Source organism: Sceloporus occidentalis, unplaced genomic scaffold, assembly GCF_023333645.1.
Source record: "Sceloporus occidentalis isolate IW3139 unplaced genomic scaffold, rSceOcc1.0.p SCAF_3, whole genome shotgun sequence".
Taxonomy (NCBI): Eukaryota; Metazoa; Chordata; class Lepidosauria; order Squamata; family Phrynosomatidae; genus Sceloporus; species Sceloporus occidentalis.
Window position 1 is genome coordinate 170,930,179 of NW_028316983.1, and position 27,933 is coordinate 170,958,111.

Here is a 27,933-nt window from a genome sequence, read left to right on the forward strand (position 1 = left end):
AAGGAATTTGTCATTCATTACAGAGTTTCAGAAGTAATCAGTTGGCATAATTAATGATTCATCACAGTGATGCAAACTTGTTACGTTATTTATAGCACTGCTCATTACTTTTTTATTACTTTAGAGAAAATATCCTAGATTTGGTAAGAGAAATGTCTATAAAATCTTTAGCTCTTGAAAATAACTTGCAACAATTAAGCATTATACTGTTAAAATAAATGTATTCCTATCCATTAGATTACTTTTATAATTTGGCTTCATTACACTTTTGTTAACCACCCCAGAGTAATTAGTTACTACTTTACTTGTAACCTATTACTTCCAAGTTCTGAGTTGCTCTGTATTTTATTGTGAAGCTTTTTGTTTATGATTGTTACATTGACTTGCATTTAACTTTTAAATGAACATTGATTATTTCTACATTATTGTGTGGGAGGCTAAGGCTCTAGGTCCATGGTGGCGTACCTATGGCACGCATGGCATCTCTGGCACATGGAGCTCTCTCTGCTGGCATGCATGCTGGTTCTTCCTCTCCCTCCCCCCCCCCCCCAATCTCTGGAGAGGCAGTTAAAGGGACAGGAGGGCAAGGGAAGAGGAAGAGCCAGTGCACACCTGTTCCTCCTCTTCCCTCGCCCACCCTCCTGCCAGTTAAAGGCAGAGGAGGATGGGAGGGAGGAGCAGACACACACCTGTTCCTCACATCTCCTGTGCCTTTACCTAGCTCTGAGCTAATTAAAGGCACAAGAGGGTGGAGGACGGAGCAGAAGGGGGTTGCCCTTGTCATCCCTTGAGGCTGAGAGAGCATGACTTGTGTGTGTGGTGCCTTCAAGTCGTTTCTGATTTATGGCAACCCTAAGGTGAAACTATCATGGAGTTCTTTTGGCAATTTCGCCGGGGTGTGTGTGTGTTTGCTATTGTTAGCCTGAGACTGAGAGTGTGTACTGTGTGTGTTTGTACCTTCAAGTTGTTCCTGGCAACCCTAAGCTGAAACTATCATGGGGAAAGCTTCATCAGAGGGGGATTTTCATTGTCATCCTCTGAGGCTAAGAGAGCATGGCTTGTGTGTGTGGTGCCTTCAAGTCATTTCTGACTTATGGCGACCCTAAGGTGAAACTATCATCTTATGAGCAAGTATGATCGGGGGGGGGGGTGCTATTGCTAGCCTGAGACCTTGGGTTTTTCCCCTGGAGAGTCCTGCCCCGGAAGGTGAAAGTCCCACCCTGGGTGTCCCGCCCCCAGAAGTCCCTCTCCCCTAGCACCAGGAGATACCCAGTGCTGGAACACCACAGAGTTTGGGCACTCATTCTCTAAAAGTTTTGCCATCACTGCTCTAGCTTGTAATGCTTCCTTTGCTTTGTATGATCACTAAAGCAGTAGCACCTGAACCCTTCAAAGACATGTAGCTGATGACAGAATAGTAGTAACCTCTGTGATAATAAAGCTTACATATTTTATGACTGGCATGGAAGCAACTATGGGATCTAACAGTACCTATGCTAGTAAGAAGTCATCTAAAGAGGATTGAAATTTCAGTCATTTTCCATGCATCTTCCTATCACAATAAGGAACAATTTTAATTGTTAACTCTATTTGAAAATCTTATCTTCCATCTTTCTAGTTATCCATGCTGCTGAGTAGCCCAATCATCTATCTTCCTATAGCTCTTCCAGTATGAATAGCAACTTGAACTGTAGCAGTTGTTTCAAGCGTGATTCAAATCTTTTTCTTGTTAAAATTAAGAAATCCTCTGCTTATAGCTACTAGCTGACACAAGAGGTTGTTGTGTTGGTATCTATGAACTTAGAATGAAGAGCAAATGACAAACTTCTCCTGCCCAAAGTGTACAAGGTTCCTGTGATACTTAAGGACCTTCTGTCTTCTCTCAAGAGTAAGCATAGTCACTCCTGCTCCCATATGAGTACTCCCTGTGCCTTATTATTATTATTGTTGTTGTTGTTGTTGTTGTTATTATTATTATTACATTTATTTATATAGCACCATAGGCCTTCAGATCTGTTTTAGAAGCCCTCCTCTCTGGTTTATTGTTGAGGTCCACCAGGTTTGCAGATATTAAACAGAGATTGGGGCTTTTTTTGTGATGGTTCCAGACTTATGGAATTCTGTCCCTAGAGAGCAATGTAGAGCTAGCCATACCTGAACTGACTTTCAAATGGGTCCTGAAGAACATTTGTTTTAAGGCTTTCTTTTGTTGGAGTGTACCTGGGATAGGGAGTTTAACTGCTTCAGGGGATAGAGTTATAATTCTAATCATGCAAACAGTAGTTTGTTTGTTTGTTTGTTTGTTTTAATTTTGTGAGCCACCTTTAGAGGTTTGTGCTTTGAAAAGTGGGCTAACAATTCATGAATAAATAAATACTTCTCAACTCTTGTGCCAGAAATAAGAGAACTAAACATGGTCAAGCATGTTCAGCTTGTGCAGCGAAGTAAAGAAATGGGCTCCAGATGTCTGTAATTTAAGTCTAGATGTCAAGCATATGTAGAAAAAAAAACTTTTTCTTAAAATGAAGGAAGATAAGACTATGTACAGAAGCTAATTGTATCTGTACTGCATTTAATTAAACAATTGCTCATGTTGAAGAATAGTTAATTCACTGAGAAAATTACAGAAGTGATTTAAAAGAGAACTGCAGTTTCATTTCTTTTAATGCTGAAGAAACATTGCCTGTGTCCCTTGTATACTTGGTTAGATGGCTCTTTAAAATCAATGTGCACATATATAAACTAAAATGAAAAATATGGTTTTGCAAAAACTCAAGAACTAATCAGGGGTGTCACTAGGGGTGGGGTGTTAGGTAAGGCCACACCAGATGGACATCCCAAGAGGGGATGTTCCCCAAACATCTGCCTTTGCATGGAAATGGACTGTGGCTTTCTCCTGCATCCCTTTAAAATGCTGGAGATGGTATGGGTGAGGTGAGGCTCAGTGGGAAGAGAAAGGCAAGGCCTCAGGTGTTGTTGTTTTTTAACTGCATTTTAAAATTTTATTTTTTCACTTATTTTTAACGTTTCTTTGAAAACATCACATCTTACAAAATTTTCATTTTGACCACAAGAAACTTTGTACATGTAAATACATTTTGGCTGTGTGTATGATGCTGTAATTTAAAGGCATAATTTTAATTTTACTAGTTGTTTATGTCACAACTATTGCCATTGCATTCAATGATGTATGGAAATTTCAATTTATGAGTAACATTAATACAAAAAACATTGCTAAGGATTCATTATGGTCTGATATGGGATAAGGGTGACATCATGAGTTGCCACACCCAGTAATGCCAACCCTAGTGATGTTGCTGGTACTAACAACATGTGTGTCACTCACAAATTATGGAAAATATGTATGGTGTGAGGTCCTGCTTTGATAGCAGTTCTTTGAACTTGCTGGAGGGAAAGGTCCATTGAACTCTCTTCTAGGTAACATACATAATATAGAAGGTTGGCTTTATTTTCTTGTTGTTGGGCTTTGAACACTGAACAAATGAGTTTTTCTTCTTCTAAGCATTTGTCTATCCCAGATGTTGAATACTGAACATGGAACATCAAAGCATGTGATACAAAGACTGTATCAATGAGCTTCAAGTTGAATGAGCCATCAACCCTTAGTCATCTTATTTTTGTTTCAAATAAAAATAAAAATCCTCGTGATATTTTGAAAATGCCACAAGATGCTGCCCAAACAATCTCCACATTTCTACTCTCCTTTTGATCATTAATACTACTCACTAGTATCGTTGGTCATTACAAATTCTGCATTTAACCACAAGCATTAGGAAGTTGTAACCCTATGTGAATGAAACCAAGGGGGAGAGTTTCTCTCCCTCACATCTCTGTGTATCTAATATGGATCTGTTGCAATTTCATCCTTAATGTTCAAGGTTTGTATTTCATTTTTTGCATATTTCTGCTTCAGTACTTCTGCTTCAGTCTTATTTTATTTGCTAAATTTCAGTGCTGCTTGCTTCCTCCCTCCTCTCAAAACTGCTGCTTTTGCTTTATCTTCTGCCCATTCATATTCTTTTATCTTTCTCTTTTGGCTGCATGGAGACTCTCTGCTGTACAAGTGTAAGTATTTTTTTTTTCACAAAAAAAAAAAAAGCTTTGCTGTTTCTAGCCTACTTTGTTTTTCTTGCTCCATTTGCTTTTGTAACGCCTTTACTAATCTCTTGGGAGAATGAAGCATCATCAGTGTGCAGTTACTGAAAGAAGCAGGCAGCAATTTGGAAGCAATGTAGGGTTTTACGGGAAGTTTTAGCTAGCATAACATGTGTTGAATTTAAACAACCTGCAGAAAACATGAGAGCAAAACCAAGCAGAATGCTCATGCAACACTAGTTAGTGCCTAAGAAAATATCTTGACTTGGTTTTGTATTAATGGTAAACTTGATTTATCAAAATGAAAGCTTTAAAGGAATGAAAGGTATTATTTTTCTGGTGTAGACATGTAAAGTGACCATATTTTTTGATTCATTGAATATCCTCTGCCACTCACATTTTCTACATTTGTACCTTTGAAGGGTGGAGAGACAGTAAAGGGAAAATTAGACTGGATCTCATCTGAATTAAAATACATTCAGCATGTTTATGTGGCTGGCAGAGAACTCAAGAGGCAGCAAAAATAGGGGAAGTGTTGTATTTAACCTTTTCTGGTGTAATTTCAACTGGAATTATGCTAAGTAGTAGCACGTCAAGTGTTTCCTAAAACCAAGATTGTCTCTCTCACTATGTTTTAAAACTAAATTTCCTCTTTCACTTATAAAAGGATATAACAGCAAAATCTCTAGTTTTCCCTTCAGCAGTGAAAGAATCAATAAATAATATTTCTTGCCACTTTTTCGTAGATGCTTGCTTTGTCTGGCTCTGTGTTTCCATTTCTGTTCTTGACAATTTAAGGCCAGGATTTAAGGAGAATTGACTACATGTACAAGGGAACATGTGATTTGGTGCAAGCTATAACAGATGATCCTTAGTTATAAAAAATAAGTCAGCATAGATCTTACATTACAAAGTTGTTCTGATATTAATAATTATTTGTCTTTAGAGAAAAATTGTCACTTGGAAAGTCTTCTCTCATTTCAGTTAATGGTGGGAAGATTTGATCTGAGTTTCATGTATAAGTAAATTTTGGAGAAGTAATTTTTTTAAAATACATGCTGGCTGAGAATTTCTGGGAGTTATATTTCAAGAAAGTAACTTTTCCAAGCTCTGGTTTTAAATTCATTCTATTTCCCATCTGTTATTTTTTTTAAATAGGCTAAATTTACTTCATTTTTCAACATACTGTTTCACAAACTACATATTTTGTGTGTATTTGCTCTAAATTTCACCATTTTGTATATACCTTATTCTAAAATGTACATTGTTTGTGCTCTAACATAAAATATAACTAAAACCCATATTTCATTATGCATTTTGGTGTGTTAATGAGTAACAAATTGTATCACCAAAGTCAGAGAGATGTGTGACGTCTGACAGATGACAGTATTCCAAACCATGTTTTTCTCCAGGAAGTCCAGATCCATTTGCTTCACTTAGCAACATAGACAAACAAAATCCTCAATCATCCCTAACAGTGATGCACTTCAAGAATGTCTCTTTCCAATATCTGAAGTTGTGTTGCTTGTTATAAAACGTCCCCTGAAGCTGATAGTGTGTTTTCTTAATGCACAGCATTATGAAATGATGAGATTACTTCACATATACAAGTAATTTCTTTGTACTAGTTATTCAGGTGAGGTTTTATGCCCATATGCAAAGCTGCATGTGAAAACCATACATTTCTGTTTCAGTATTTGTACATTCACAAGTGCCTTTATCTGTATTGGGCTTCTAGGGATATATTTGCCTAAAGAAACAATTCACTGTCCTATGTTTATGTGATCCTGGTTTGATCTGTGAACCTGGACTCTAAGGGTTGAAGACTAACCAAATCTCCTAGTAACATTCCAAAAACACAGCGTTCTGAGAAAAATCTGAAGTCAAACACAGTAGAATAGTCTAAAACTAGGTATGATCTAGTAATAGAGTTGGAGACAAAGCTAGGGTCAAACACAACGAGGCTGTCCAAGGGTAGATGGGATTTCAGGAGAAACGTATTGACCAATGTCTAGGGATCATTAGCACAGGACTGGTAAAGCTAAGAAGCAAGCATAAAAAGCTGACTTTCATAGAACTAGGACCTCTGCTCAGCTATAGAGGTATTCAGTTGGGAGGTGACAAGCCTGAATCTGCAGGACCTGAGCAGAGAGGCTGAGAATAGGTGGTCTTGGAGGTGTCGCAGGGTTGCCATGAGTCACAGTTGACTAGGAACACAGTTAACAACAACAAAGATCTGATCTGCCAGCATTCAAAGTCTTCTGCCTCAGAGGAGGTCCTTGGCCCTGGATCTGTTGGGTCTGGAGTGTATGTTCCATCAACAGGCAGCAACTGCATGTAGCAGGATCCTTTTGATAAAGCCCTCCTATGCCAACTACTTCCATTGATCTTGTGGGCTAATTGGAGACCCCATTTCCAGTTCCCTTCCTGCAAATGATCCTGATACAGCTCAAGTCTAGTTCATTCAAATGACTACACTCTCCTATGTGAGGAGCCCATGTTTGGTGATCTTCTGGAAAAGTCCTGCTCTCTCTCTCTCTCCCGGCATTTCACAAATGCATCTGGTGGGAACACAGGAGAGGGCCTTCTCTGTAGATGCTCCTAGGTTCTGGGACTCCCTTCCCAGAGGCTGGCATCCTCCTTGCTATATTTCTGTAAGCAGGTAAAGACTTTTTCTGTTTTGGTAGGCCTTGGAATACTGATTGCTCAAGGGAAAGGGTCTTGTATAATGTGCTGCATTATCTATTTCCTGTTTTCCTTTTAATGGTTTATGTTTTTAACAGGGCTTTTTTTTTCATGATTTAATCTAATTTTAGCCAAAATACTACCAATTTTAGCTATTTTTAACTTTTGTAAACAGCTTTGAGTCATTAACGGGGGGGGGGGGGGAGGAGCAGGATATAAATAAATATAAATAATAATGAGAGCATGTGACTTCTCCTGAGATGCTGGCAGTGTCTGGCATAGTGCCCCCAGACAGCTCAATATAAGGGAAAGTATTTAAAAAATATTTTATTATTTTTATTTATATAAAGTTAGTCCTCTGAAGAAGAGTTGTCAGTGTGGCACACTTTTATTATCTTCCCATCCTATGTAATGCTGCACTTGGTGCACAAAAGTGAGACAAATATCTTCTGTAAATCAGTTCCAAATTGCGCAGCATTTCTTGTATTTGATATATGTTCTGCTCTATTTCTGTTGGTTGGGCAAAAAATGTCAAAAGTAAGTTTTAACATAGTGATAAAAGTTGCTTAGAAATAAAATCGTGTAATGTAAACACACATAAAAAATGTAAATTGTGCTTTATAACCATCGCCACTTAAACCTTTGTGATTGTACAGAATAATATTGTTATAAACCTTGTTTGGCTGAAAACTGAAGAGCTATACTATTAAACAATTTTCAGTTTCCCATGCCAGATGCCCTAAAAATGGCTTGCATTCATTTTCACTTGTGCAATAAAATATATTGAGTTAATTACTTTATGCCAGAAATTATTAATGAAATAGAGTAGATCTGTGAACTCTGTTGCTGTTTAAACATGTCGGCATATGTCCTGTTCTAGCCTCTCAAAAATACAAATAATGTGATTCATTACTTAGCTTAAAGCCTATTGTATTTTATAAAGTGTGTATTTATGTTAGGAGGCCATTCCTGAATTTTTAGGACTGTGTCCTTTCCATTTGGACAGCAGGCTTATATGATTTCTTAAATAAGAGATTCCTGATCTTGTAGTGAACATGAAGAAGGGTCATAATTGAGTTATCCCTTGCTGTTTGGTTTATGCAAGGATGAGCAATTGTGGCCCTCCAGATGATGATCAGGAATTCTGGAAGTTGCAGTCCAGCAACTTCTTAAGGTCCACAGTTGCTCATCCCTGGTTTAGAACAATTTAATTTATTGACTTCTCTCATCTGCATATTTTAGTTAGGATGAGTGCCCTACAGGGCTGAGGGAACTCAAAAAGAAGATGAAAAAGAAAATAGCTACTATGATTGTGAGTACAGTAAATGAGAACAATAAAAGAGTAAATGGTAACATAGGTAGATTCTCCCCCCCCCCCCCCGCATCACATTATGTTATCTCTTTATTTAACTCTTGAACAAGTTATGTTCTCAGTACTCCTGTTCTCATTGTAATAAGTGCAGAAGAAGCAAACTTGTACTTCTCACTGCAGATATGTTTCTCTGTTGCTGGCTGGACACAAAATTTGAGCAGAAAAGCATAGCAAAGGAATGTCCAAAGGGGTGGCACCTAACAGTAGTCAGTTAATACAAAATTTTAATAGTTAACTCTTTGTGGGTATATTATTATGTGGCTTGTCTTAATGAACAATCCACCCTCACATAGGGAAACTTCTAGAGTGAGCAGACTTTGGCAGATTCTTTGGTAATGCATTCACCTTGCCTTATTGACTACATTTTTCAATAAGGTGCTTATTCTTAAATTAATCTTATTCTTAAAATAAGCTCCACAAAAGAGTGATACCTTTATTGACTAAACAAAATTCAGAAAACACATCATGCAACCTTTTGAAGCTCCACTGGCTTCATCATGCAAAAGATGTTTTACAATCATACAAGAGAAGAGAAGTGAAGATGTTAGAGACACAGGCCTACATTTTCTATCAAATGTTGATTCTGTTGTAATTCACTTGTTCAGGAGAGATTGCAATCAAGCATCAGCCACTCTCCTTATTGGCAATGTGGAGACCAGGAGCAAAGGGCAGTAAAAGACAGTTAATATAATTTTAACTCTATTAGCAACATAGAAGTAACTTCCCTTGAAATCTAGGCTACCCCTGTCCTCTGGGAAGCTAGCTGTTATTCTTTAAATGAAGACTATTGTTGTCCCTCATGTCACAGATTAAGAGGACAGTAGGAAGATGGTTGCAGGCATGAAGCAGTAGTTTAGAGTAGGTGGTGCAGCCTTTTGCGAACTCCTGGCTACACAGCTAAAGGGGGCTCCTTAATAGCTACAACAGGTTATGGACTAAAGGCTGACAGGAGCAAACTGTGCTTTCTGCCTTGATTCAGTTTACCAATAAGGCAGATGGAAGGTGAGACTATTTACCTCCGGATTTCATGCAGACTATCAGTAACACAGGATCATAACAATAGGTGCTATGAATACAGTGAAAGTTGTGATGTGTTTCAACCTATGGGTATGTCTCATAATCTTCCTCCTTTCTTTGCTTCATATGATAGGCTCATGCTTTACTGTTCCTTTTGTTGTTGTTAACTGCCATCAAGTTGACTTTGGCCTCAAACAGAGGACCCAAAAGGGCCACCATCAGACCATGTTGAGGGTGGGCTCATGATGAACGCCCTGAACACAGCTGTAAGCCGCCCCAGGTGCAGCTGTTTTCCAAAGAGCTGGCCCAAAACCGTCCCGAAAAGGAGTGGGAAAATCCACTCCTTTTCTGTAGGCCAGTTAGGGACCAGGTGCATGTGGCTGTCATGGCCCCGACGCAAACAAGCCCTGCAAAGTCCCAGGGCACCTCTTTTGGACCATCTGTTTTGCCCCTTTGATGTACATCAACTTTATGAATGAGAGTCCTCCAAGTCACTCTGGGACGAAACAGATGGGCGGGAAGGAGCACCTGCTGTTATGGTCTCAAATGAACCACGGAAAGAAGCAGAAAGCACCCGCTCCTTTTTGGGCTGCCTAAGGTGACCCTGGCGCAGCCCTGGCACGCATTCAGCGCAGATTGGGTGCATGCATGGTCTAATTGCCATGTCCCTAAACTGTGTGGAACGCACCTTTGGGGGGGGGGTCCATCTGTTTCTGGCCTATATTGTCAACAGCCCTGCTTAGGTCTTGCAGACTCAGGGCTGTGGCTTCCTTGATTTAGTCTATCCATCTGGAATGCAGTCTTCCTCTTTTCCTACTGTCTTCCACCCTACCAAGCACTTTCCCCCCAGCGGATCATGTCTTCTCAACAATATGTCCAAAGTCTGACAGTCAAGGTTTAGTTATCTTGGTCTCTGGGAAGAGTTCAGGCTTGATTTGCTCTAATATTCATCTATTTGTCTTTTTAGCAATCAACAATATCCCTTTAGTATCCATAATGTCCATCAAGATTTGAAGGCAGAGCATGTGCATGTCTGCATATGTGTATTTATAGCTAGAGTGTCTCTCCATGTGTCTGTGTTAAAACAGGAACATAAGGCAGCAACAGAAAAAAATATTATAAAGATATGAATGAGATAAAATAGGCATGGTGTGTAGCATGTTAGACAAGTAATACAGAGTAATACGGAGTCTGTGGAGCAAAAGGACAACTGAATGGTGGGATTAGAGAACTCAGTTGGAGGACTTCTTAAATGTTGCATGCTGATGTACATTAGATTCCAGTTAAGTGGTTATAATAATTTAGGATGTTTTTTTTAATCTACTTTTTTGGTTTAAGAAGTGGTTACCCAGGAAACAGACATTGGAAATAGACTCAACAAGGCTGTAAGAGAAATACATCCTCATCTAAAAATCCTTAAAATCAGCAGTAAATATTTTAACAGAATTTAAATGCAGGGAGAGAGAAAAAAAACACTCACCATTCATCATACATTGCTGTCCAGAACAATTAAAAAACAACTTTGGGCAAACTGTTTGGAAACCAGACCCTTAGGGTGGAATTTCATATTTTATGGTAAATACAGGGGGGAAATGCTTTTAGCTCGCTGAAAAAAATTATATTGTCAAACAGCTCTTACTGTCAGGTGGTGCTTCCTAATGTTGTGGTGGAATCTCTTTTCCTGTAATTGCATCCGTTGCTCTCTTTCCTAGTCTCTGGAGCAGCAGAAAACAAGTTGGTACATTGCCTAACTAGCAAATGATACATTGCCAATGAGACTTCCATGATGTAATATGTTGTAGATGGTCTGTTATGCATGGAGATGCATGGAGAGTGGAGTTGACACAGAGTTTGGCATAAAGTTCAGATTCCAAAATCCATATTAGTCAAGTAACTTTGTTGGGATAACGAGTAGGCCACAAAATATATGCAAGATTTTGATGTCTAAACCATCAAGATGTTATAAAAACATGGGGGAAGTGACCCCTGCAAAATATTTGATGTTAGAATAGAGATTTCTTGCAATGAAATGGTCTAGGACAGTTGTAGCAAACGTATGGCACGAGTGCCAGAAATGGCACTCAGAGCCCTCTCTGTGGGCATACACGCCATCACCTCAGCACAGAGTTCACCAGAGTTTGTTACTAGAAAGTCAGAGGGACATGGCACTTTGCGATAAATAAGTGTGTTTTGGGTTGCAGTTTGGGCACTCAGTCTCTAAAACATTTGCCATCTCTGGTCTAGGAGGAGTCTGCAGGTGTTCAAATGAGTCTCTACCAGCTGATATTGATCTGAAATAATTCCTAGGAAAATGTGAGCAAAAGAGGCATGCACCTTTAATCTTCTTGTTTTTGAAAATATAAAATATAAAACACACTTTTAAACTTAGAGTATGCCTTCTGACAATGGAGTTAAAAACTGGATCTTAAGATCGGTTCAGCCTTTCCTTCTTCAAATAATGTTTTGTCATAGCTCTTGATACAACGAAAGCCAGTCTGGTCTTAACAAGCAATGAAATATTAATACTTCTTTGTGGATAAACAGGCTGCCCACATATTATGCAAGAGATCCTATCATGTAATACAATTTTTGCATAAAATCTGGAACCCTATTTTTTATTTAACTGAAATGAATAACAGAGGTAGTTGTGGCCACTAAAAACGATCAAAGGTTTTTCTTTTCCCTTTCCTACTCAAGTGAAGAACTTTCACCTTCTCACTTAAAAGAAAGCACTTTGTGGATTTTCTTTGGCTTATCAGGTTTGCCAGCATTGCCATTTTTATACGTTGGAGCCATTATTCACCGGCACAACCCCTTCACCGGCACAGCTACTTCACCAGCATCACCCGTGCACCAACACAAGCAACAAACAGCATGAGCCAATCAACAGGAGTCACTCAGTACTGAACAGGAGCCACTCAATACACTGAAGAACTATAAAAAAGAAATGAAAAGATGAAAAATCCATTCAAGGAAGAACTATTTGTAGATGAACCCACAATTTTAGAAAATGGAAGTTGCACTGAAAGTACTTGGAAAAAATAAATCACCAGAATGGCAGACCAATAGAACTGTTTAAAAAACAGAATCCACTCAAATTCTAATAAAGATCTGTCAACAAATATGGGAAACAAAAGAATGCCCCAAAGATTAGAAACAATATACATTCCAGAGGACAACAGGGATTTCAGCAACCACTGGACCATTGTATTAATCGTCTATGCAAACAAAGTGATATTCTACAATGAAGACTTTTATGATATACAGTAGACCGTTGCCTTATGCGGGGGAACCTTTCTGGACCCCCCCCCCCAAAGGCAAATAACGAGTATGCTCGAGCTCCATTGAATATAATGGGGCTTGTGCGCAGCGGCACGTACGCACCACGGGCATGCACACCATTTCATTGTATTGCAGGGCGGCTTCAGCATAAGCTGAAAGCCGTGTATAGTGCGCCCGTGTATGGCGCGGGCACACTGTATTGGCAAAGTTCAAAGATATAGCTGTGTTAGTCTGTAGAATCAGTATGTAGAGAGATTTTGTAGCACCTTTGAGACTAACTTAAAGAAGTTGGCAGCATGACCTTTCGTAGACTTCAGTCTACTTCCTCAGATGCATCTAGTGGAGTGGAAACCAGGGACAGGCATATACAGTGAGCCCACGCCATACGCTGGCTCCTTATAGGCAGCTTTCAGAATACACTGAAGCCACCCAGCGTGTGCGCACGGCCCCCATTATATCCAATGGGGCTTGCGAATGGCACACGCAGCCGCGCAGTGAGCACAAGCCCCATTGGATATGATGGGGCTCAAGCAGACACGTTTTTTGCTTATGTGGGGGGAGTCCAGAATGGATCCCCCACGTAAAGCAAGGGCCCACTGTAATTCCATTGGTATGTGAGAATGTCCATTCAAATTCAAAGTCCTTTACGTATGGAAATGAAATAGCAAGTCCAGTTTTAACAATGGTCATTGGTGAACAAGGACATTGGAAACTGGCCAGTGTATATGGAAATGAAGAGGCAAGACCAGTTTAGCTTTGGAAACTAGCCTGTAGGTGGGGAGAATAGAGTGTAGGATGCCCTCCTGAGGATGGATTCAAATAGTGTTGACCCGAGGAAGCCATTATCACTGTTCAATCCATTGCTGAGGAACAGTAGTTTATGGATGAATTCCAATTCTGCTGTTTCTCTTTCCTGTCTACCTTTGTAGTTCTTTTGTTCAAGGACTGCTGTTTTGAAGTCTGAGATAGAATGCCCAGGGAGAGTTAAATGTTCTGCCACCGGTTTTTGTGATTCCTATTCCTAATGTCTGATTTATGTCCATTTATCCTCTGGATAAATATAGGAGCAAGAATTTTTTTTTAAAAAAAGACACTGGGGGCAATACACAGAAGATTTATACAAAAGAGATGAGGGAATGAATGACATTCGTATTCGGGAGCCATATGAAGACAAATCCCAAATTCTAAGAAGTCAAGTAGAATCTGCAAAAAAGAAAATGGGGAAAAATACATCACTGGGAACATATGATACCCCCATTTGAACTGCTACAGTGCTCACAGACAGACACAACTTTAGTTCTAACTGAAATGTGCCAACAAATATGGAAAGCAAAGAGGTGGTCAACAGACTGGAAATGCTCGATATACATACCAATCCACAAGAAAATAAATACAGTACACCCAAAGAAAGGAAATACAGCAGCTTTGACTTTTGTAGATTTGGCTATTTGCTGACCTGATTTATCTGTTCTCTCTGTGAATATCTAGGACTCTCTGGTGTCATTCTATGGCCAGCTTCCACCAAAAATTTCACTCAACAACCTAGAGGTTCTTAGACAGAACACTTCTCTAGGCACTTAAGGTCCTCCAGTGCAACTCTGTGCTCAACATCCACCAGAGGTTGGCCATAGAATTGTTCTGGAGAACCTACAGATGCCTAGAGAAGTATTCTCTCTAGGAATCTCTTGGTCCTCTAGCATTGCTTTAGGGCTAGCTTTCACCAGAAATTGCTCTGGAAGACCTGGAGATTCCTAGAAAGAACACTTCTCTAGGCATTTGTAGGTCCTCCACCACAATTCTAGTTGGTTTGTCCCTTGCTGATTGCATTTTATTTAGTAAACAGTGTTATGTCAGGTATCAAAATGAAAAGCATTGCACAAAGAATGTATATTTAGGAAAATATTTTCATTGTTAAACAAAGTTTATTTAAGCATTTCAGTCACTTTAAAAACAAGAAGAAAACATATGGATTTGTATGATCTACTTTAGTCTTCAACTGCATTTTAGTCTTCAACTGCATTAAACACTTAAATATAATGTTATACACTCACTTTGAAGTTTAAATATCAAATTTGGATCCTTTCCGACATAACTATCATTATGAATATTTCTGAAGAGAGATTAATTAGCATTCACTTGATTTTGATCCAGAATTAAATGCAGCTTGCTCCTTCTTTCACAGCTGTGTTGACTTTGCTGTGTTATTCACATTCAATATCTATCTTATTCAGAGCTAATAGCACCTATTTACATTCATGACAAACAGTGAAAGGCCATTAAGTTGTTCATTTTTGATCTGCAGATGACTCCTAAGTCTAAAAGGAAGAGTATCCACAGTAGAATGCTGAGACCCGTATCCAGGGCTTTTGGTGAGTGAGATTCTTTGGCAACATTTCTAATTTTTCATGATATATTAAGCTACATCCTAAAATTTAGGTTGTGTAAAAAAAATCTTTCTGGCTAAAAGGTTCACATTGTTATTGTGGCATGGGTTCTGTAGTTAGATCTTGGTTATGCACAAAGAGGTTATTCATAAATTATTATTATTATTATTATTATTATTATTATTATTATTATTATTTGCAACACAACTATATGAATAATCTCACTCACCCATTCCGGTTTTGTTGTTCACATTGTTGTTGTTTTATTGGAACCACATCTGCATGCATGTGTGTTAGTTCTGTTGCTCACACATGTCAACACTGTAAATAAAGATGGAGTCAATGATTCAAATGTATTTCAAACACATTCAAGACATGCAGAAGTTTATCTTGGTTCTATTCTCATCAGTTATTTACTCAGATGACAATGTAAATCTTTTAGGAAAACTCGGAAAAACCCCTGAGATTGATTATCTCGGGTTAAGTGGGGGGAGTTGGCTCCTCCCCCCCCCCCCCCCACAAAAACAACCATTATCTGTATCACTCAAAATGCATGTGAACAAAAAAGATTCAACTCACATTCTACTGGGATTATTTTCACTTTCTGAATAACCCCTTAGTGTCTAATTTTGATAGGTGGTCTCCTGGAAGAATAACAAAGTAAGTTGGATGAGTTCTTTTGTTTTGTTTCATTCCTTTTTTTCTTTTCTTTTTTCTTTTTTTCTTTTTCTTTTTCTTCCTTTTTTATTTTTTTATTTTTTTATTTTTATTTTTATTTATTTTTTGGTGTGGCAATAATACAAATTTCCCTTCTTAAATAATCACCAGATATTTTTTTTTGAATTGACCTTTTAGGCTATAAGCATCATTTGATGGCACTGTAGACTAATATGAGTTAACAGCACAAAAATGAAACAGATAATCTGTCTATGTGGAATGTGTTCAAACAATCTTAGATGTTTTGAGATTATACATTTAAATCTAGTAATGCCCAAGCCTCAGAATAGTGTGCTTCTCACTCAATCCTTCCATCACAGGCTTGGATTAAGGCATAAGCCAAATTCAGACATCCTAAACTGAGTATAATAAGCACACAAAGAAGGAAAGTGCACTAGTCCAGCTTCTCTTTGTCACTGTTTCCTTTGTTCTCCTTATCTGAAAATTGATAAGAACTTCCTCTAACTGTTGGAAACCCTGAGTTCTGAATCATATAGAGAACTTCGATGGATAGAGGGGGTTCTTCTCCTCAGAACATCACCCTTCATAGAAGGAGAATAGCAAAAGGAGTGGATGTAGCACATTTCCTTTGCTCACGTGTTCATTATGCCTGAACAGGGTTAATAATTTGTCATTATACCTAAACAGGGGAGATAAGAATTAAAACCATACTGATTTTGTGGGTCCTCATTCTGGCCTTCCACAGGAAGAAAGGAATGGGTATATGGCCTGGTGCCTCAGATGCAATGGTTAAACCAGGGAGGCATATACACTATACAGTTACAGTGCTGTGATTCCACTTTTACTGCCTTTGGAATTTTAATACAGGCAGTTTAAGGATTGGTATTTAGAATTCTCATCCAAAGAATTCATGTGCTTCAGAAAACCAGAAGTCCCAGGATTTCACAGGCTGTTGCCATGAGAGTTAAAGTGGAAGCATAGTGCTATAATTTTGTCGTGTGAAAAGGCTCCAGGTCAGAACAATCTGCTCATAGATACCTCCTCTCAGTAAGAGTAGGCTTGATGGTGGTGGTGGTGGTGGTGGTGATTATGATGATGATGATTTATATCCCACTTGTTTCCCAAAACTGGGACTCAGAGTAGCTTAAAATTTAAAAGAACAGTACAATTAAAACATACAGGAGAGAGCATTAAAATAGAATTAAACTCTTCCAGAACTCAGCCACATAGTCCAAGGAAAAACCCACAAAAAACTATGAATGCCCGCTGTGAAATTCGACTTCACATAGCACGTACAATACAAGTACTAATATGTATTATATTTTCATAGAATGTACTCCATAGGCAGGTTTATTTTATCTGTTTTAATTGATTGTGCAGTGTGTTCTTTTTTTACACAGGGGATCCATTTCGCCCCCCCCCCCCCGCATAAAAAAACCACGTATGCTTGAACCCCATTCAAAGTAATGGGGCTCGTGCATGTGGCGGCGGCAGCACAGCCTGCACCCCATTAATCTAAATGGGATGCGCCATCCCGCGTGCGCCCACACAGCTTTCAGCATATGCTGAAAGCCGCATATAGTGCGTCCGCATATGACGCGGGCACACTGTAGGTACAGCACTATGTAAATTTACAGTGCTATATAAATAAAGCTTAATAATAATAATAATAATAATAATAATAATAATAATAGCAGCATTCAACTATTACAATATTAAAATAGATCACTTGTTAAAAGAATAAAATACTGTGTAAAAAATAAAAGCATTTTAAAACAATATACTGTAATGCAGTACAAACACTCCCAGCCCATTCTTTAAAGATTTTCTGTTTTAAAAGTCTGTCTGAATAAAAATGTCCTAGCCTTAGGCCAACAAGGAGGGGACGATTCTGGATTCTCTAAGAAGGGAGTTCCAGAGTCTAGGGGCAGTCACTGAAAAGGTCCTCTCTCAAGCTGTGCTTGTGATGGTGATGGGATTGAGAGAAACGCCTCTCCTAATGATCTCCGAGCCTGGGCTGGCTCATGCAGGGAGACATGGTGTTTGCCAAATAGCCTGGGCCTGAGCCACAAAGGGCCTTTTAGGTCATGACTAGCACTTTGAAGTGTACCTGAAAACAAACTGGCAGCCAGCAGAGCTGTTCCAACAGGGAAATTGTGTTGTCTCTGTAACCCACCCTGTTAACAGCCTAGGTGCAATCTTTTAGACCAAATGCAGTTTCCAAACACTCTTCAAAGGCAGCCCTGAACAGTCTTCAAAGGCAATTACAGTAGTCCAAATGAGATGTAACAAAGGCATGTACCACCATGGCCAGGTCCAGTGTCTCAAGGAATGAGCATGGTTGATGCTCATGTTTTAGATTTACAAAAATACTCCTGGTCATTGCAGAAACCTGAGCCACCAAGTTCAAAATTGATCCAGGAGTGCACCTAAACTGCAAACCTGTGTCTTCAGGGACAGTGTAAGCTCATCTAACAAAAGCTGAATCCCTATTCCCTGATCTGTTTCTGAGTGACCAGGAGCACCTCCATCTTGCCTAGATTAAGATTCAATTTATTTGCCCGTTACTGAATGACAGACATTGGTTTAGGGCAGGGGTAGGCAACCTATGGCCCGCAGGCCGGATCCAGTGCAGTGAGGCCTTGAGACCGGCCCCAGCCCGGTCCTGCCGCCGATTGCCGCCAGGGCCTTTGGGGGCAATTGTCTATAGAAGCCTCAGAAACATGCATTTATATTAACATTTTTTAAAAAATCAGCAATTTTTTCGCGTGTCCTCTATTTTTATAAAAGTGTCATCTGTTTGAAAATTTTGTCCTACATTTGTCCCAGTTTATTTATATATTTAATGTTTTAAAAAATATATATTTAATTATTTATTTTTTGGCTTCGGCCCCTCAGTTGTCTGAGGGACAGCAACCTGGCCCCTGGCTCAAAAAGGTTGCCTACCCCTGGTTTAGGATCAGGACAGCTTCCTTGAATTAAGGTCAAAGGGATTAACAGAGTTGGGTATCGTCCACATATTAAAGGCACCACACCCCAAAATTCTGGATGACACCTCCTGACGGTTTCATGTGTATGTTGAATAGCATATGGGGAAAAACAGAACGCTGGGGGCCCTCAAAGCCACTAGCCAAGCTGTCAAGCAGGAGTCCCCCAGCACCACCTTATGGGTTTGCCCCTCCAGGGCAACAGGTAAAATAGTACCTCTATACCCCGTCCCAGAGAGGTGGCCCAGAAGGATACCATATCAAATGCATCTGAGGAAGTAGACCTAAGTCTCCAAAAGCTCATGCTGCCAATTTCTTTCTTTCAAATAGTCTCAAAGATGCTACAGGATTTCTCTACAGCCATAGTCAGTAGTATCTAGAGCCTTTGAAAGGCCCAGCAGAATTAACAGGGACACACTCCCCCTGTCCAGTTCCCTGTATAGGTCATTCATCCAGACTGACTCTGTTCCATAGCCAAACCTGAAACCAGATGGAAATGGATCCAGATAATCCATTTCATCCATAAATCCCTGGAGTGGGGAAGCCATCACATGTTTTAATACCTTGCCCAAAAAAGGTGGGTTAGACATTGGCCAATAATTATCCATTATAGTGAGATTCAGGGATCGATAAAATTATGACTGTGTTAAATTCCCTGACTGGAAAAAAAATATTCACATCTAATCAACTTCAATATTTCCCTCAGAGATGGAGTTTGACCTGGATAAAGCACTGGAAGAAGTTCCTATACACATAGAAGATCCTCCATTCCCTTCTGGGAGGATAGACAAACGGACTTCTGGATTCATTTCAGAGCTGCCTTCTGAGGAAGGGAAGAAACTGGAGCACTTTACAAAACTAAGGCCTAAACGGAATAAAAAACAACAGCCAACACAAGCTGCTGTGAGTGAAAATATTCCTGAAGACATTGCTCTTCATATGTATTTCATTTGTATGTAGCCACACTTTAAGATGCCTGATAGCCACTGTCAGCTTTCTTGTTTATTACTTACCTTTCAGACTCTTCATAAAGAAATTTTCTTTCTTAAACCATAAAAGCCATAACTAGCAGTACTGAATCGTATCTATTAATTAAGACTCAATGTTTTTATCAGGTGAATTCTGCAACTCCTCACGATGGAGAACAGAATGGTCTTATGGGAAGAGTGGATGAAGGTGTTGATGAGTTTTTCACAAAGAAAGTGACAAAACTAGAGTCAAAGTAAGTTTTTTTTTAAAAAAAACTCAAATAAATGGATGTGTGTTATTTACATAGAGTACAAAAAGTATACTTAGTGAAATTTTTATTTTCTTTTTTAAAATCAAAATTAATTGTATGTTTCTAGAATTGATGTAATAGGACAGTCCAAATTTGAATGAATCCTGAACTGAACTTCAATGAGGTCCAAATTTGGTTTGGATCAGTCTGGACAGTCTTGTTGATCTCACAGTGCTTTGTATAATATTGTTGAATTGCAAAGGTTTGCCAAAGCCAGTTGGATTAAACAGCAGCATAAACAAATGTGGTTGGAGAGAGTGAAGCTATAAGAGAAGAAAGAATGTAATGTTAAGAAAAAAGTAGCTAAGAGCAAAATTGTTGCATACTACACAATGATATAAGAGTGTATGTGTGTATGAATGTGTATGTATTTTTGTTTGTTCAGCTACATCCGATGTTTGTATGTTGAAGTAACGTTAAAGTGTGCCACTGAATGTGTTTTTACATGCTTGTGATTAACTCTCTCATTATCAGTCATATAGATATCCATTCTTTATTTGTTATCATGTCTAGAGAATTTAACTATACACACACACACGCATACACACACACACTGCTGCAGAACAGTAACCAAAGCTAAAGAATAGTGCACTAGCTGTATATATATGTAAGAAAACAAATCATTAAAACTTTCTTATTCCTTCTCTGTAAATTTATAAACAAAATATAAACAGAGTGACTGAGGCTAATTATTGGGTACTTGAGTGGGTGCTTTATGCATGTTTGACATAGACTTACCAAAAAACAAAATCGTTGTTGAGAAAATAGCATGTGTAAACAGCTAAATGTCTTGGAAATTAACCAAGTGTGAATTAACATTAAGTTACTAGCAGATGGCAAAAATTAAGAGTCAAGTTTGAGAACATCTTTGCGCTCACTGGCAGATCACTACAAGATGGCATGAAAACCTGTTATCTGTAATAGTAAGATGTTAGCCTCATTTATTTATAGGATCAAATTTAAATGATCCTAAAATACCTTGATAATCTGCAGGCATGCCAAAAAGACAGTGTAGTTTTCTTGGCACTTTTATAATATTCATATTGTTTTAAATCTTGGAAACAATGTCTTAATAAATTGACTATAAATTTGGAGTATCTAAATATTTACATTTTGTGTTTTTCTTTAGCTGTGAGAACATTTCTCATCAAATTCTATTGGTGTATTTATGGGTCTAATTTTAAGAGCTAGAATGTGTATTATTTCTTCATTAGCCACACAGCTCTCTTTTTAACTTTACAAGTTAAAACAGAATGCATTCAAAACAAGGTATAATAAAAGGTTAAAAAATAAACATTTATATTAGAAATGTTAATTTACAACAATGTAAAAAGCCAAGCACACCTGTGATGGTGATGATACCAAGAGAAACCTTTACTACAAAGATAAAATACTTGGATAGACTCATACTTGGAGACATAGTTTTACCAAGGCTGTATAGGACTTTATAAGTCATAATCAAAGCTGCATCTACACTGCAGAATTCGTATAGTTGACACCACTTTATTGATGCCATTTTAATTGCCATGGCTAAATGCTATGGAATTCTGGAATTTGTAGTTTTGTAAGATACTTAGCCTTCTCTGTCAGTGTGTTCTGGTGCCACAACAAACAACAAATCCCAGAATTCTGTAAGATGGAACCGTGCCAGTTAAAGCTTTAATTCTGCAATATGGCAGCAGCCCAACTCTTTGAATTGTGCCCAGAAACAAACTGGTAGCCAGTGAAGCTGTTTCAACAGGAGAATTGTATTTCTCCTGTAACTAGTCTCAGTCAGCAGTGTGACAGTAGCATTTTGGACCTGCTGCAGTTTTCAAACAGTTTCCAAATACAGCTGCAGGGAGAGTACATTACAGTAATTCAAACAGGATACAATTTAGGTGTATGTCACTATGGCTAGATCTGACATCTGGAATAAGTGTGGCTGGTACACTAGCTTTAGCTGTGCAAATGCACACCTAGCCACCAAAAAGCATACTGGTGACAATGAACCTCAAAACTTTGGATTATCTCTCCCAGCAGTTTCACATATGTGTTAAATAGCATGGGTGACAAAACTGAGCCCAGGGGGACCCCATAAACTAGCAGGTTGAACATACATCCTGCAGCATCACCACCACCTGAGTTTTCCCTGCAAAGAAAGACCAGAACCAGCATAAGCCATGGCCCCCATGTCTCACCCAGAGAGATGACCTAGTATTGAAAATACCTTAAAGATTCAGGAGAACCATCAAGGATACATTCTCAGGTCCAGGTATAGCTCATTCATATTAATGTGATTCAAGAAAGAACATAATATTAGATTAATTATTATATCTTGGTTTCAAACTTCATTTTTTCTTCCCTAACATCTCCAAGAAACAGTATGGGAAGCTGGGAAAGACAGTTGCCAATCAGAATTTAAATCAACCTCCCAGTTAGGAATGATGGGAGCTGTATTCCAAAACATCTGGAGGGTACCAAGTTGGAGAACACTGGACATTGTTGAGTAAATGCAGAGTTCAGAAAAGTTATTTTAATGTTTTACAGAGTCATACATGACAGCTTTTAGAGAGATTTTGGGAATGTGTTTATGTCTTTAACTGGAGAAAAAGTCTCATATGTTTCATTTGGATGTTATGCTAAACTGTGGCTTAGTACCTGAATGGGGATCATGCAGTCTTCTAGATGTTGTTGGACTGCAATGCCCACTATTCTTCACAATTAGCTAAGTTGGCCAGGGCTGCTGGACTTGCAGTCCCCCAGTATGTAGAGGGCTGCGGGATTTCCATTCTGGTTTCTCATTACATGAATGAGCCAAGGTGAGCTGTGTGCTTTTGCTTTCTCCCCTCCCCTCTTCTCTTTTAGTGTGGTCACAAGGGGGGGGGGGGGAATGGAAGGTTTTGCTTCCATTTATTTCAATTACCTGTGTTTTAGGGTTGTCTTCTAATGAATAATCTTAACTATAGCTTATTGAAACAGCTTTGTAAAAACAAGGTTTGAAGTTGTCTTGTTTCAGTAAGCTAGAACTGTTTTTTCTTTAGGCTGAAACATGGTTTTAAATATAGATAGTTAAAATAATAGTAGTTTCTGAGCCTTCATGGCCATGCCAGAGGAAAAGAGAGGAGATGTTCAAAAGTCCAAAGGCTCTCCAAGTTCATTTATGTAAGGAAAATAGGACATAATTTATCTTAACATGTATATGCCTTTTTAATATATTAGGAAGTCCTCAGCAAAAGGCTCAGACGGCGGTGACTCTAGTGAACCAGGTGATGAAAAGAAAAAGAGAGATTCTCGAAAAAGCGGCTTTCTCAATTTAATCAAATCTAGATCCAAATCTGAACGTCCTCAAACTGTACTGGTATCAGAAGAGCCCTCATCACCCAAAAGTGTTCTCAAAAGCACTGCAGTGGACACTACAAAGAAGGAGTGTAAAGTGGCTGAACAAAATGGCAGCACTGAAAAAACTGAGGAGTTAAAAACACCAGACTCAGTGGAGGAGGCTACCTCAGAGGATGCTTCTAAACTTGAGAAGACTGACAGCAAAGGCAGCCCTCAAGGAGGGCGTAGATATGGGGTACAAGTCATGGGAAGTGGTCTTTTAGCAGAAATGAAAGCCAAACAGGAACGGAGAGCTGCATCAGCGCAAAAGGTGAGTGTTGTTTACATTCAGTGGCCCAAGCCAGTTCCTGGCAATGCAAGTGTTGTCTTGTAGATCATAGAATCATAGAATTATAGAGTACAAGGGTCATCCAGTCCAACTCCCTGCCATGAAGGAAATCACAATAAAGCATCCATGACAGATAGCCATCTAGCCTCTGTTTAAAGACTTCCAAGGAAGGAGTCTCCACCACACTCTGAGGGAGTGTGTTCTACTGTCAAACAGTTCTTACTGTCAATAAGTTCCTCCTAATGTTGAGGTGGAATCTCCTTTCCTGTAGTTTGCATCCATTGTTCTGTGTTCTAGTCTCTGGAACAGCAGGTGAATGATTCCTGTAATTACCATATGCTAGTGGGGATCATTATGGTAGTTGTCTTGAGGCATTAGATATTGGTTAAGGTGGGCATACTGAAAATCCTTAGGATATACAGTTTCTGTGTTACTATATGTATCGTGCTAAATTAGCACATTGCCTAAGCTTTGGGATACAGATGGCTGTTTAAATTCAAGTCTAGATGATACAGAAACAAAACCATAAGGAATTTACTACTTGATGCATGACCTAGCACAGTCTTATTACAGTTACTGATGATGAGCAGGTGCATACTAGATGAAAGATGACAGTGTTCTGTGTATACATGCTTGCTTTGAATTTGATGTGTGAATTGGCATAAACACAGATAAATGAATGGGGATTAGTCCTCTCTTGCAGCAAACATTTTTAGTAGTTGTTGTTGTCTTGCTCCATCTAGTGTTTGTAGAGGTAAATATTAACTCCAAAGACAAATACAATGCAAGTAAGGTCATGTGTCATGGATTTATTAATACATTAAAGGTTTTTAAAATGTGACATACTCAGCAAGGAGGAGTCAGATTGATGCGTATTAAATGCTATTTCCTATATTTTTCAGGAAATTCAGTTAAATATAGAACAGGTCAAAAAGTCCCTGTGTTTATGTAGTTGCATACACTGCAGCAAACATTGTTTTTTCTCTGCTAGCTAAGCATAATAAAATTCATTTTAGCAGTTTAATTAATCAATGTATGTAAAATGATGTAGATATAGAATCACATGTACTGGTAAATGGATTTTTTCCATTAACAATTTTACATTTTTTACTAAATCTGCCATTACCATGAAGACTATTCTTTACAAATTTATTTTCTGAAAAGTAAGGCCAAGTTTTCATTTTTATCAAGTTTCATCTCAGACTGTTCAGTATTACTTTGTTTTATTAACATCATATTAGCTATCTGACCATTTCCACTAGAGCCTATTTCATCCGTATTGCAGCAGGTTGATTGCTGTATAACAGGTATTTACATTCTCCAGGTTTAGAGTGGAAATTGGTGTAGATGTTGAGAGGTGGGCCTCAGATGTTCAAAGCAACAGCACTGAAAAGATTTAGACCAAGCATTCTTTATAGTAAAAGTGTTCCTATAACACTGGGTCTACTGAAGTGTGATAATTCTAGCTCTCACTTGGGGTGCTAATGTGAATGTCATGTAAAAATTAGATCTAGATGGGACATACAAGCACTGTTAATCTAATTAATCAAGACTGAAGAGTTCCCATGCATTCACAGAGGCATTCTGATTGCCATAATGCTCTGTATTTCAGTGCAGTAGTAACTTAAATGGGATTTCAACTGCTCTAATAAGACTGCAGTTAAATGGTACAGTGTTCCTGTGTTGTCATCATGGCAAAAGGCTATTCGGCATGTTGCTGTATGAAATTTTATGAAATATGCAAACGTAAGGCCCAAAGGAATGCTGTTTAGCATTTTACTATATATCATATTTGCAGAGTGAAGAAAATGCAGGAGAAATGTAGATCTGCTACTAGACTGGGATAAATATTTAACCTGCCTTTTCATCCTGAAGGCAGTTTAAAATATTTTTATGAGAAAATAAGATAGAAAGAGTAGTAGAAAATAACAATTCCATATAATAAAACTAATAACAAAAGGCAACTAAACAGTTCTGAACACTTATTAACACATCAAGGCTGATCTGCTACCAAAAGTATAGCAGTTGTTCATTTCTGTGAAGAAAGTTCCACCATTGAAAGCAGTGGTGTCAGTGGTGACATGAGTCTCCACCTCATAGCTTCTCAAGTAGATCTTAACTAGCAGGGAGGTTAATGCACAAGAAAGTGATCACTAAGATATCTAGGTCCCATGCTGCTCACAATGTTTCAGCCCAAAAATAAATTGGCAGCCAGTACACCATTTTGTTCATGTTGATAAAAATTTGTTCTCTGAAGTCAAGCCCTAGTTAGCCATCTGCTTGTCACGTTCTGGAATTTCCAGATACACTTCAAAGGGGGGCCCACATATCACACATTACATCAGAACAGTGTGATGTAGACTGGTGTGGGCAAACAATAATCTATAAAAAACAGTTGAAGGAAAACTCTGGTGTGCAGTTTGGAAAAGAGCACTGGGAGATTATATTGTCTAAAAGGTACTTGATTACTGTATTCTTTTTCTCTTTTAAAGAAATTAGGGAATGATGCAAGAGACTCAACAGATCTCTCAGTGAACTCAGAACGGCTGGATGGAGGTGGTACCAGTAAGTTACTTTAGCCTGTTCACAGAGTTTTGTAAGGCTGATAACAATAAAGCTGCATTAATATGAAAACAGGTGCCTGCACACACTCATAACTTAAACCGGTGATTTCTGACCAGAAGTTGTTGTGGTCATAGTATTCTTTGAGAATCTGATGGGAACTACTTCTCAGAAAAATACATGTAAACATAGGACTTTTTCACACGGGGGCCTATGTGCCCCCATTCTGAAAATGACTAAAGTGCTAGCATCACGGAGAAGCAAATCCATTTGCAAATGGTTTTCATATACACGCACAGCAAGAATGTAAATCCACATTAAAGTGGGCCCGATTCTCATTGTGTCATCAAATGGGGGTGGACAAATTCCTATTGCCACCCCAAAAATACCTTTTCTGCACATGCTCCAGCTGTCATTTCCACAGGAGGGCAGGACCACCTTGGTGGCATCATGGCCACTCAGCCAGAGGCTGCAGCAGAGGAGGCGCTGGTGGCATTATCAGTGGCTGAGAGACTCTTGCCATCCCTGGGGAGCAATGCTACCAATGGCAGGGGAGGGTGCCAATGCTGATGGCTGGGGAGGAAAACTGATTATGGTGCCACCGCCACCCCCAGAGGAGCCCAGGTGGGTGAGCTGGACCCTCCTGATCATCAGCGCCCTCTCAGAGGCCCTCTTCGCAACAAAAGTCAAAACAGTTTCATCCGCAGGGAAGAGGAGAAATAGAAAGAGGAGGAGGAGGAGGATTATGGGAATCGAAGGGAACCCTGGGGCGACCCACAAACACATTCCACACCAATCCAAATTTGAATTAACTGTAAATTTGCATTGCAACAGGCATTTTAAATTCAGTAGTTCAGCGAATTTAACCATTTCTGGGATTACTTGACATTGCGTTAGGATAGGGCCTGGATTCCATTCGATGTTGTATGATAACCTCATGTGAAAAAACGTGAAACTCCATGATTGACTCTGGGATAACCTTCCAATTTCCCCCATGTGGAAACGTCCAGAGAGAGAGAGAGAGAAATTGCATATATTTTATTTTATTTCAGATAATAATGTTTTAAAATAATGTTTTAAAAGACTAGACTGTAATCTTAAAATTCACTCAGAGATAAAAAAAATCAAAATGCCAGGAAGGAAGTAGAAGGAAAAGTCATTTTAGCATCCAGTTCACAAAAGATTCTTTGTACATGGGACATTTTTTGTATTCTACAATACACTGGCAACTTCATTAGGATCAAAAAGTACCTCACAGCTCAAACAGCTCAATTTTTTTAAAAAAAAATTGTGTGTGGGAACTAGCATATGAGAATTAATGATTAAAGATACTTTTTGCATGTGATTATCAATTAAGGGCAATAGGATTATAATAAGAGAAGTCAATGTCTGCTGTTTGGTTTCATCAGAACGAACCAAACCTTTGCCCCAAATTGTCAGTGAATGCTCTGCTTTCTAAATTCCCTTCCTTGCTCCCATTTTGTATATATATATTTAAAAATCAGTGGATTTTTTAAATATTCTGCTCATTTTCTTTAACCAGAACAGTGCATATTACTTAAATTTATGAAAGCTGACATACTTTACTGTAATCCTTGACTCCCTCTGTGGGGTAGTATTCTGGCCTGCCTTGCATGTAGTTCGTGTCAGTAGCTTTGCTGTTCATCATTCGTGGCTCAGCAGGGAAGCTAACCTGGAAATGTTCCAGCAGGGAATAATTAACTAGTAACATCATCTATGCCAAGTCTAAAAATCAAATTCTAGGGAGCAAGGAAGCAAACACAGAAGTGGCTCTCAGTGTGTGCTTTGGATTTGCCCTTGAGTCTATATAGAACTGCTTTATAAATGCAGATGAACAGGTGAGGAAAACTGCAGTTTTTAAAGGACCTTTAGAGTAGAGGACACCTGCTAAGAAGAAGAAC

The 27,933-nt window shown here is 38.8% G+C and overlaps 1 protein-coding gene and 1 long non-coding RNA gene across 4 annotated transcripts in view; one reads left to right on the top strand and one right to left on the bottom strand.

Moving 5' to 3' along the window:
- CARMIL1 (capping protein regulator and myosin 1 linker 1) overlaps window positions 1-27,933 on the top strand; it is a 200,196-nt gene that overhangs the window by 155,447 nt on the left and 16,816 nt on the right. For 2 of the 3 annotated variants that reach the window (XM_089516866.1, XM_089516868.1), the window contains 6 exons: window positions 4,069-4,086; window positions 14,775-14,841; window positions 19,228-19,424; window positions 19,637-19,743; window positions 23,002-23,431; window positions 25,942-26,014. In XM_089516866.1, coding sequence (XP_089372992.1) covers window positions 4,069-4,086; window positions 14,775-14,841; window positions 19,228-19,424; window positions 19,637-19,743; window positions 23,002-23,431; window positions 25,942-26,014 — 892 coding nt within the window. The remainder of the gene's footprint in view (window positions 1-4,068; window positions 4,087-14,774; window positions 14,842-19,227; window positions 19,425-19,636; window positions 19,744-23,001; window positions 23,432-25,941; window positions 26,015-27,933) is intronic. The other variant, XM_089516867.1, reaches the window with a different exon arrangement.
- LOC149317107 (uncharacterized) lies at window positions 13,574-15,525 on the bottom strand. Its single transcript, XR_016280574.1, has 3 exons — window positions 15,436-15,525; window positions 15,086-15,177; window positions 13,574-13,675 (listed from the first exon to the last, which is right to left on the bottom strand). It is a non-coding gene; the product is annotated as an uncharacterized LOC149317107 (long non-coding RNA).